Here is a 12,416-nt window from a genome sequence, read left to right as displayed (position 1 = left end):
TAGCGTGCTTATTGAAACGCCATAGCATTTAAAACGTGCAAAAAAAATGTCAAAAACAACATAATCTTGCATGTCAGAAAAAATGACCAAAAAAAGCAAGGCTATAGTATGGCAAAAATGTCAAAAAATGACATGTCCCAAAAACAGCTTTAAAACACCTCCAAACAGCATGAAATAGTGCCTGAGAAGCGCCATAGCATTTAAACGTGCAAAAACTGTCAAAAACACCATAATATGACATGTCAGAAAAAACAACCAAAAAAAGCAAGGCTATAGTATGGCAAAAATGTCAAAAAATGACATGTCCCAAAAAACAGCTGAAAACACCTCAAAACAGCATGAAATAGCGTGCTTAGAAACGCCATAGCATTTAAAACGTGCAAAAAAACGGGTCAAAAAACACCATAATATAACATGTCAAAAAATGACCAAAAAAGCAAGGCTATAGTATGGCAAAAATGTCAAAAAATGACATGTCCCAAAAAAAAAGCTTTAAAAACACCTCAAAACAGCAGTGTGAAATAGCATGCTGAGAAGCGCCATAGCATTAAAACGTGCAAAAATGGTCAAAAAAACCATAATATTGTATGTCAGAAAAATGACCAAAAAAGCAAGGCTATAGTATGGCAAAAATGTCAAAAAATGACATGTCCCAAAAACAGCTTTAAACACCTCAAAACAGCGTGAAATAGCGTGCTGAGAAGCGCCATAGCATTTAAACGTGCAAAAACAGCCAAAAAACATAATATATGCATGTCAGAAAAATGACCAAAACAGCAAGGCTATAGTATGGCAAAAATGTCAAAAAATGACATGTCCCAAAAACAGCTTTAAACACCTCAAAACAGCATGAAATAGCGTGCTGAGAAGCGCCATAGCATTAAAACGTGCAAAAATGGTCAAAAACACCATAATATTGCATGTCAGAAAAAAATGACCAAAACAGCAAGGCTATAGTATGGCAAAAATGTCAAAAAATGACATGTCCCAAAAACAGCTTTAAACACCTCAAAACAGCATGAAATAGCGTGCTGAGAAGCGCCATAGCAATAAAACGTGCAAAAATGGTCAAAAAACACCATAATATAACATGTCGAAAAAAAAAATGACCAAAAAGCAAGGCTATAGTATGGCAAAAATGTCAAAAAATGACATGTCCCAAAAACAGCTTTAAACACCTCAAAACAGCATAAAATAGCGTGCTTAGAAACGCCATAGCATTTAAACGTGCAAAAACGGTCAAAAAACACCATAATATAACATGTCAGAAAAATGACCAAAAAAGCAAGGCTATAGTATGGCAAAAATGTCAAAAAATGACATGTCCCAAAAACAGCTTTAAACACCTCAAAACAGCATAAAATAGCGTGCTGAGAAGCGCCATAGCATTAAAAACGTGCAAAAATGGTCAAAAAACACATAATATTGCATGTCAGAAAAATGACCAAAAAAGCAAGGCTATAGTATGGCAAAAATGTCAAAAAATGACATGTCCCAAAAAACAGCTTTAAACCTCAAAACAGCATGAAATAGCGCGCTTAGAAGCGCCATAGCATTTAAACGTGCAAAAAAACGGGTCAAAAACACCATAATATAACATGTCAGAAAAAATGACCAAAAAAGCAAGGCTATAGTATGGCAAAAATGTCAAAAAATGACATGTCCCAAAAAAAACAGCTTTAAACACCTCAAAACAGCATGAAATAGCGTGCTGAGAAGCGCCATAGCATTTAAAACGTGCAAAAACGGCAAAAACACCATAATATTGCATGTCAGAAAAATGACCAAAAAGCAGCAAGGCTATAGTATGGCAAAAATGTCAAAAAATGACATGTCCCAAAAACAGTTTTAAACACCTCAAAACAGCATGAAATAGCATGCTGCTTAGAAGCGCCATAGCAATAAAAACTGCAAAAATGGTCAAAAACACCATAATATAACATGTCGAAAAATGACCAAAAAAGCAAGGCTATAGTATGGCAAATATGTCAAAAAATGACATGTCCCAAAAACAGCTGAAAACACCTCAAAACAGCATGTAATAGCGTGCTTAGAAACGCCATAGCATTTAAACGTGCAAAAACGGTCAAAAAAAACCATAATATAACATGTCAGAAAAATGACCAAAAAAGCAAGGCTATAGTATGGCAAAAATGTCAAAAAATGACATGTCCCAAAAACAGCTTTAAACACCTCAAAACAGCAAAAATAGCGTGCTTAGAAACGCCATAGCATTTAAACGTGCAAAAATGGTCAAAAACACCATAATATAACATGTCGAAAAAACACCAAAAAAGCAAGGCTATAGTATGGCAAAAATGTCAAAAAATGACATGTCCCAAAAAATAGCTTTAAACACCTCAAAACAGCATGAAATAGCGTGCTGAGAAGCGCCATAGCATTTAAACGTGCAAAAACGGCCAAAAACACCATAATACTGCATGTCAGAAAAAATGACCAAAACAGCAAGGCTATAGTATGGCAAAAATGTCAAAAAATGACATGTCCCAAAAAAACAGCTTTAAACACCTCAAAACAGCATGAAATAGCATGCTGAGAAGCACCATAGCAATAAAATGCAAAAATGGTCAAAAACACCATAATATAACATGTCGAAAAAATGACCAAAAAAGCAAGGCTATAGTATGGCAAAAATGTCAAAAAATGACATGTCCCAAAAAAGCTTTAAACACCTCAAAACAGCATGTGAAATAGCATGCTGAGAAGCGCCATAGCATTAAAACGTGCAAAAACGGCCAAAAACACCATAATATAACATGTCAGAAAAAACAACCAAAAAGCAAGGCTATAGTATGGCAAAAATGTCAAAAAATGACATGTCCCAAAAAACAGCTTTAAACACCTCAAAACAGCATAAAATAGCGTGCTGAGAAGCGCCATAGCATTAAAACGTGCAAAAATGGTCAAAAACAAATAATAATATTGCATCTCAGAAAAATGACCAAAAAAGCAAGGCTATAGTATGGCAAAAATGTCAAAAATGACATGTCCCAAAAACAGCTGAAAACACCTCAAAACAGCAGGAAATAGTGCGTGCTTAGAAACGCCATAGCATTTAAAAAAACGTGCAAAAATGGTCAAAAAACACCATAATATAACATGTCGAAAAATGACAACAAAAAGCAAGGCTATAGTATGGCAAAAATGTCAAAAAATGACATTTCCCAAAAACAGCTTTAAACACCTCAAAACAGCATAAAATAGCGTGCTGAGAAGCGCCATAGCATTAAAACGTGCAAAAATGGTCAAAAAACACCATAATATTGTATCATGTCAGAAAAATGACCAAAAAAGCAAGGCTATAGTATGGCAAAATGTCAAAAAATGACATGTCCCAAAAACAGCTTTAAACACCTCAAAACAGCATGAAATAGCGTGCTGAGAAGCGCCATAGCATTTAAAACGTGCAAAAAGGGCCAAAAAAAACATATAATCTTGCATGTCAGAAAAAATGACCAAAACAGCAAGGCTATAGTATGGCAAAATGTCAAAAAAATGCATGTCCCAAAAATGCTTTAAACACCTCAAAACAGCATCAAAATAGCGTGCTTAGAAACGCCATAGCATTTAAACATGCAAAAATGGTCAAAAACACCATAATATAACATGTCGAAAAAAATGACCAAAACAGCAAGGCTATAGTATGGCAAAAATGTCAAAAAATGACATGTCCCAAAAACAGCTTTAAACACCTCAAAACAGCGTGAAATAGCGTGCTGAGAAGCGCCATAGCAATAAAACGTGCAAAAACGGCCAAAAACACCATAATATAACATGTCCAAAAAATGACCAAAAAGGCAAGGCTATAGTATGGCAAAAATGTCAAAAAATGACATGTCCCAAAAACAGCTTTAAACACCTCAAAACAGCGTGAAATAGCGTGCTGAGAAAGCGCCATAGCATTTAAAACGTGCAAAAACAGCCAAAAACACCATAATATGCATGTCAGAAAAATGACCAAAAAGCAAGGCTATAGTATGGCAAAAATGTCAAAAAAATGACATGTCCCAAAAACAGCTTTAAACACCTCAAAACAGCATGAAATAGCGCGCTTAGAAACGCCATAGCATTTAAACGTGCAAAAAACGGTCAAAAACACCATAATATAGCATGTCAAAAAAATGACCAAAAAGCAAGGCTATAGTATGGCAAAAATGTCAAAAAATGACATGTCCCAAAAACAGCTGAAAACACCTCAAAACAGCATGAAATAGTGCGCTTAGAAACGCCATAGCATTTAAAATGCAAAAATGGTCAAAAACACCATAATATAACATGTCGAAAAAATGAACCAAAAAGGCAAGGCTATAGTATGGCAAAAATGTCAAAAAATGACATTTCCCAAAAACAGCTTTAAACACCTCAAAACAGCATAAAATAGCGTGCTGAGAAGCGCCATAGCATTAAAACGTGCAAAAATGGTCAAAAACACCATAATATTGTATCATGTCAGAAAAATGACCAAAAAAGCAAGGCTATAGTATGGCAAAATGTCAAAAAATGACATGTCCCAAAAAATGGCTGAAAACACCTCAAAACAGCATAGTACGCTTAGAAAGCGCCATAGCATTTAAACATGCAAAAATGGTCAAAAACACCATAATATAACATGTCAGAAAAAATGACCAAAAAAGCAAGGCTATAGTATGGCAAAAATGTCAAAAAATGACATGTCCCAAAAAAGCTTTAAACACCTCAAAACAGCATGAAATAGCATGCTGAGAAGCGCCATAGCATTAAAACGTGCAAAAATGGTCAAAAACACCATAATATAACATGTCGAAAAAAACAACCAAAAAGGCAAGGCTATAGTATGGCAAAAATGTCAAAAAATGACATGTCCCAAAAACAGCAGCTTTAAACACCTCAAAACAGCGTGAAATAGCGTGCTGAGAAGCGCCATAGCATTAAAACGTGCAAAAATGGTCAAAAACACCATAATATGACATGTCAGAAAAAACAACCAAAAAGCAAGGCTATAGTATGGCAAAAATGTCAAAAAATGACATGTCCCAAAAATGGCTGAAAACACCTCAAAACAGCATGAAATAGTGCGCTTAGAAACGCCATAGCATTTAAACGTGCAAAAACGGCCAAAAACACCATAATCTTGCATGTCAGAAAAATGACCAAAACAGCAAGGCTATAGTATGGCAAAAATGTCAAAAAATGACATGTCCCAAAAACAGCTTTAAACACCTCAAAACAGCGTGAAATAGCGTGCTGAGAAGCGCCATAGCATTTAAAACCTGCAAAAATGGTCAAAAACACCATAATATAACATGTCAGAAAAAATGACCAAAAACAGCAAGGCTATAGTATGGCAAAAATGTCAAAAAATGACATGTCCCAAAAACAGCTTTAAACACCTCAAAACAGCATAAAATAGCGTGCTGAGAAGCGCCATAGCATTAAAACGTGCAAAAATGGTCAAAACACCATAATATTGTATCTCAGAAAAATGACCAAAAAAGCAAGGCTATAGTAAGGCAAAAATGTCAAAAAATGACATTTCCCAAAAAACAGCTTTAAACACCTCAAAACAGCGTGAAATAACGTGCTGAGAAGCGCCATAGCATTTAAACGTGCAAAAAAAACAGCCAAAAACACCATAATACTGCATCTCAGAAAAATGACCAAAAAAGCAAGGCTATAGTAAGGCAAAATGTCAAAAAATGACATGTCCCAAAAACAGCTTTAAACACCTCAAAACAGCATGAAATAGCGTGCTGAGAAGCGCCATAGCAATAAAATGTGCAAAAATGGCCAAAAACAACATAATCTTGCATGTCAGAAAAAATGACCAAAAAAGCAAGGCTATAGTATGGCAAAAATGTCAAAAAATGCTTGTCCTCGTAAAAAAAGCTTTAAAGCCAATCCCAGCTGTCAAAATAGGAAGGCAGGGTACACCCTGGACAGGTCGCCAGACTATCGCAAACAGGCCAACACATATAGACGAAAAAACAACCATACACACTCACAGCCACACCTAAGGACAATTTAGAGTCACCAATTAACCTGAGCTGCATGTCCAAAAAAGGACTGTATAGTATGGCAAAAATGTCAAAAAGAACCCAAAAACGGAAACACCTCAAACTCCGCAAATAGGGCCCCCATAGCATGGAAAACGTGCAAAAATGGTCCAAAAACCATACCCTCTTGCTGTGAGGCAACATGTCTAAAAAAAAGCCACCGTGCAAGGCTATAGTATGGCAAAAATGTCAAAAAATGACATGTCCCAAAAATGGCTGAAAACACCTCAAAACAGCATAAAATAGCGTGCTAGAAAGCGCCATAGCATTTAAAACGTGCAAAAATGGTCAAAAACACCATAATATTGTATGTCAGAAAAAAACCAAAAAAGCAAGGCTATAGTAAGGCAAAAATGTCAAAAAATGACATGTCCCAAAAACAGCTTTAAACACCTCAAAACAGCGTGAAATAGCGTGCTGAGAAGCGTCATAGCATTTAAACGTGCAAAAACGGCCAAAAACAACATAATCTTGCATGTCAGAAAAATGACCAAAACAGCAAGGCTATAGTATTGCAAAAATGTCAAAAAATGACATGTCCCAAAAACAGCTTTAAACACCTCAAAACAGCGTGAAATAGCGCACTGATAAGCACCATAGCATTTAAACATGCAAAAATGGTCAAAAACACCATAATATGACATGTCGAAAAAAACAACAAAAAAGCAAGGCTATAGTATGGCAAAAATGTCAAAAAATGTCATGTCCCAAAAAACAGCTGAAAACACCTCAAAACAGCATGAAATAGTGCGCTTAGAAACGCCATAGCATTTAAACGTGCAAAAATGGTCAAAAACACCATAATATAACATGTCGAAAAAACAACCAAAAAAGCAAGGCTATAGTATGGCAAAAATGTCAAAAAATGTCATGTCCCAAAAATGGCTGAAAACACCTCAAAACAGCATGAAATAGTGCGCTTAGAAACGCCATAGCATTTAAACGTGCAAAAATGGTCAAAAACACCATAATATAACATGTCGAAAAAACAACCAAAAAAGCAAGGCTATAGTATGGCAAAAATGTCAAAAAATGTCATGTCCCAAAAATGTCTGAAAACACCTCAAAACAGCATGAAATAGTGCGCTTAGAAACGCCATAGCATTTAAACGTGCAGAAATGGTCAAAAACACCATAATATAACATGTCGATAAAACAACCAAAAAAGCAAGGCTATAGTATGGCAAATATGTCAAAAAATGACATGTCCCAAAAATAGCTTTAAACACCTCAAAACAGCGTGAAATAGCGTGCTGAGAAGCGTCATAGCATTTAAACGTGCAAAAACGGCCAAAAACAACATAATCTTGCATGTCAGAAAAATGACCAAAAAAGCAAGGCTATAGTATGGCAAAAATGTCAAAAAATGACATGTCCCAAAAACAGCTTTAAACACCTCCAAACAGTGTGAAATAGCGTGCTGAGAAGCGCTATAGCATTTAAAAACGTGCAAAAATGGTCAAAAACATCATATTATAACATGTCGAAAAAATGACCAAAACAGCAAGGCTATAGTATGGCAAAAATGTCAAAAAATGACATGTCCCAAAAACAGCTTTAAACACCTCAAAACAGCGTGAAATAGCGCACTGATAAGCACCATAGCATTTAAACATGCAAAAACGGTCAAAAACACCATAATATGACATGTCGAAAAAACAACCAAAAAAGCAAGGCTATAGTATGGCAAAAATGTCAAAAAATGTCATGTCCCAAAAATGGCTGAAAACACCTCAAAACAGCATGAAATAGTGCGCTTAGAAACGCCATAGCATTTAAATGTGCAAAAATGGTCAAAAACACCATAATATAACATGTCGATAAAACAACCAAAACAGCAAGGCTATAGTATGGCAAAAATGTCAAAAAATGACATGTCCCAAAAACAGCTTTAAACCTCAAAACAGCGTGAAATAGTGTGATATTTTGTGGAAGTTTGGGCCATTTTGGACAACATACTATACTGTGATGTTTTTTGTGATTTTTGACTCCATGCTTAATTATCTATTTTTTGTGCAACTTGGGGCGACACACTATGCTTTGATGTCTTTATGCCATTTTGGATGACATCCTGTAGTATGAGGGTATTTTTTTGCTTTTTTGGATGGCATACTTAATGAGGACGTTTTTAATGCTATTTTGGACATTTTAATTCAAATATACCATGGCTTTTTTTAAATAAAATTTTCAAAGGAATACTATGGTATACATTTGTATTTGATTTTGAAAGACATTAAAATATGACTTTTTCATGCTATTATGGACAAAATCCATTTCTATTACTTTTAACTTTAATGCCATTTTTTACATCATACTATGTCATGATTTCTTTCATGCTACTGTGGACAACATACTATACTATGACTTTTTTATACTATTTTGGGACTTTACTGTTCTATGACATTTTTATGACACTTTCGTGGCATACTGTATAATAACTGTTTTTTTATCACACTTTGTGACTTTTTTTCATAACATTTTTATGACATATTGCACTATGATTTTTTTAAGGCATAATTTGGTATTAAGTTATCTTTTAATTTTTACATCAGACCATACTTTGACATTTTCTTATGTATTTTTATACTATCCTACCAGCTTTTAGGATATTTTAGGACATAAGCCTGGTGGCTTATTAAATGTAATGTACTGAAAGTAAAACTGTTGAAATGGACTGTGGCGGATCAAAATATCATGCATTTTATTTCATGCTCAGGCCAGCGGGCAACACTATGAGAAGCTATGCTCCGGAGGATATAAAATACATACATAAGAATGTCTTACATTATACACCCGATTATTTTGAGACAAGAAGTGACCGTGTATTTAAAGCAGTACTGACAGCTCAGCTAAGTACATAGGTTGAAATTATACTTTCTTCCTTTAAAGGTAATTTCCTCCCCCTGGAGGCATACCAGCATACATTTGCATGGACAGTAACTTAATAATATATATATTTCAATGCTTTTAGATCTAAATAGGTGTCCTTTAATATGTGAAAATAAAACATTTGTCTGAAATCTGTCATTTGTTTGGTTAATATAAATCGATTTCTCCCATACTCTTACTGTATAATAATAAAACATATTTTACTATTGTTTATAGAGTAAGATTTTCTAAGTTTTAAGCTCTCATACAGTTAAATTTGGTGGAAACATTGAAGATCAGATGGCTGTTTTGAAAAATAAATACTTCATAAATAGTGCAAAGTAAACTCTCCAGATTAGTCTATATTAGCAGGTTCGAGGGCTGTGAGTACATGGGAAATGCGGTAGTTTATACTGCAGTTAGTTTTTTGGGGAATTATTACTGAGTGCCGCTCTGACTCTGTTTTAATCTTTTCTCACAGCAAAAAGCCAAAGAGACCTCAGAGACAGAGGCAACAAAACAACCGACTAAAACCTCTGACTCTCGCCTACGACGGGGACACGGACATGTAGTCCTCCAGGAGACACTTCACCGAGCACTTCACCTGTCACAGAGACCCACTTCATCACGCCATTACAGTGTCGGACACGGATGTTTGGAGCGTGAATGGACACGTCACAGAGCGGAGAAATTACAGAAAATCCTCTTAGCAGAGACACTGGTGGGGTTTAACCATTTCAAGTAAAGCTCCATTCACTCCCCCCTTTTTTGTTTTTGAATTTCTTTTTGCAAGAGCCTTCATGACCTCCACCATGTTAAACTAAACGCTTTTCGTTTTTTTTTTTTTTGCCCCCTACACGTCCACGTTACTTTACTTTTAGAAAGGTTTCAGATACAGGAGAGTCTGGCTGCAGAAGACAGCTCTCAGTCTGTCTCTGAACATGGCAGCAAAAGCTCCAACTCTTCCCCCGCGCTTTTTCCGCTTGTCCCTAAAAATGCTGAGTAGCTGGAGGCTTAGGATGCTCTGACGGTTCGTACGTTGCCAAAAGTCACCGCAGGGAAGAGGAGGAGGGAGAGGAAAATCTCCATAAAAAGGTTTGGATTCCTTTTTCTCAATCCTCAACTGGGTTTTGACTCAAATCTCTTTTACAGTCTTGAACAAAAGGGAGGCATTTCTTCTCCTTTTTTTGCTTGATTTAGAGGCGCACAGGCCTGTGTTTGTGGGATAAACAGATCTGAACGATGCTGATGGAGGAGTAGCCTGCAATCAGTCGTTCTTGGAAACTACCCTGCCTGCCTCCACCCTTTCTTTGTTTCAGGCTCTACATTGCACTATATTAGTGCAGCATGATATGCACATGTGACTTCTACCTTCTATTGCCATAAAACACTGCCTCTTCCACAAACAAAACCATAACGCAGAGGAACAGCTATCGGCGCGAGAACACTCACAGTAAAACGACGGCAACGGGAAAAGATGTTTAGATGTGTCACATTCTCCAAAAACAGATGTGAATCTCAAGTAAATATATGTATAGATTTTATTTCTCACAGCTGATTTTTTGGGTTGTAGTAAAGTACCTTTTGTGGTTTGTAGATTTCGTCTGGTGTTATCACTTTTATTTCTGCCCAGATGCAATTAAAAATGATATCAGCGGGCGACCTCTTTTAAAGAATCGCCTGCTTTAAAGTTCTTTTTAACCGTAAAAATTCAGATTAAATCAAAAATCTTTACTTTTTTTTTAACCTACATTGTGGATAAGCTGAAACTTTGCGGTGATTAAAGAAAAAGAAAGAATAAATTTAAACCATTCATGTCATGCAAATGTCATTTCTGCCTTACTGACGATAACTAAATACTAACAGTCCTGTAATACAGTTTTTAATACTTGAACGGGGCACATTAATACATGTAGACATGAAGAAATTTTCTTTCGAGGTCATTAAGCAAAGTATACTTCAGAGTTTTTTTAAAACTTTTTCATGTAGTAATCTGTATGATAGGTGCTCTTTCAGTCACACTACATGAGGTGAAATATAGTTTAAAAAAAACTGTACAAACAAATTATACAACATGTTATAATAATAAGAGAACACGCTTCTGCTGAGTTCAACGTCAAAGCAAACTGGTGTGGAGAATGTTTACTTTTTTTGTTGTGGGATTTGTAAATAACAGCGATTTTTTTATTTTTTTGGAAAAAAAATATCAAAGTATGTGTACATTTATTTTGTATTGCACAGAAAATGTTTAGTTTGAATATTGCAAAGTGGGTGTGTGATATTGCTGATTGTTGTTATCATGATGCAAGTTGTATGTTACGAAAAAACGGAAAGAAAAAAGACGCAGAAAAAGAGGAAAAGACGACGCCGTTTTGTACAGGTTGTTTATATGTATGGGAAGAATTACTGAAAATAAATAAGGACACGGTTGTAAACACACAAAGAGAGTTTATGGAGCCATTTTTGTAATTTTCTTTATATTTTCACGAGAGAGCCGAACCCCTCAATAAAAATGTTTAAACTTGGCACGAAAGGATAAGGCTGGTGTTTTCTTTTATATTTTCTTTATAGTCAATAAATCCCATGAAATTTACTAAAACAGCTGGGCGCTGTAGTTTTTAACAAATGTAATTCAAACAGGACTAAATTTGTTGGGGACTATTTTCAGCTGCAGATGAATACACATTTGGTGCTATAATGAGTGTTGGAGCTTTACGGCCCAGAGGAAGGATGTACAGTAGCTGAGGCTTTGATACACAGAACATCAGTTCATTCATCTGGTCTTTTCATGGGATTTGTTGACTATAAGAAAAATAAAGAATATCATAACACCTGTCCTTTAAGATGAAAAAGATGGAAAAAATAAGTAAAACAACTCATTATGAGCCAAAAAAATCAACAAAGTGAGTCTGTAAATCTTTGACTGCTCTCAAACTGACAAAAATGTTTTAACTTGTTCATTTAAGGTTAATTTAAGGCGCCTGTCAGGAAGTTAATATTGAGTTTTAGATTTTAATTCTACGTGTGTGTGTGTGTGTGGATAATAAACGATTAAGGCATTTTTCAGGTTATTTCAGGGTCACTCCACTGATTTTACGTGTCAGTGTCCAGTCAGTAAGACAGGAAACAGGCGAGAATGTCCTCACACTGAGATTTCCAGGCTCTCGAGTTTTTATTAGTGCAACTCTTCGACCTGCAGGTCTTTTGCAAACATCTTTCTCCTGATGCAACACGTCAGACACAAGATGACATGTTTGGAGCTCAGAAGCTTCAGTGTGCGGACAGCCTCTCCTTTTCCTTTGTTACTGTTTCTTTCTTCACTCCGCTGGGTTCAACGTGCATAAGAGTCAATATTTTTAACAGTATTAATTTAGTAGTTACAGTTTCTACTTCTCTGCCTTTACAAACAGTTTTATGAATTCTCGTGTGGCTCTGGAGTAGCTGGGTCAAAACGCAAGATATTACTGAAATGGCATCAGTGGGGTAATTTTGGGC

The 12,416-nt window shown here is 35.7% G+C and overlaps 1 protein-coding gene across 1 annotated transcript in view; it reads left to right on the top strand.

Moving 5' to 3' along the window:
- LOC121945662 (thrombospondin type-1 domain-containing protein 7A) overlaps positions 1-9,889 on the top strand; it is a 224,008-nt gene extending 214,119 nt beyond the window's left edge. Inside the window, exon 29 of the mRNA XM_042489960.1 lies at positions 9,403-9,889. Coding sequence (XP_042345894.1) covers positions 9,403-9,493 — 91 coding nt within the window. The 3' untranslated portion in view covers positions 9,494-9,889. The remainder of the gene's footprint in view (positions 1-9,402) is intronic.
- The last annotated feature ends 2,527 nt before the right edge of the window (positions 9,890-12,416 follow it).

Source organism: Plectropomus leopardus, chromosome 7 (genome assembly GCF_008729295.1).
Source record: "Plectropomus leopardus isolate mb chromosome 7, YSFRI_Pleo_2.0, whole genome shotgun sequence".
Classification (NCBI taxonomy): Eukaryota; Metazoa; Chordata; class Actinopteri; order Perciformes; family Serranidae; genus Plectropomus; species Plectropomus leopardus.
Note: the sequence above shows the minus strand (reverse complement) of the source record. Positions and strands in the feature narration are given on the sequence as shown.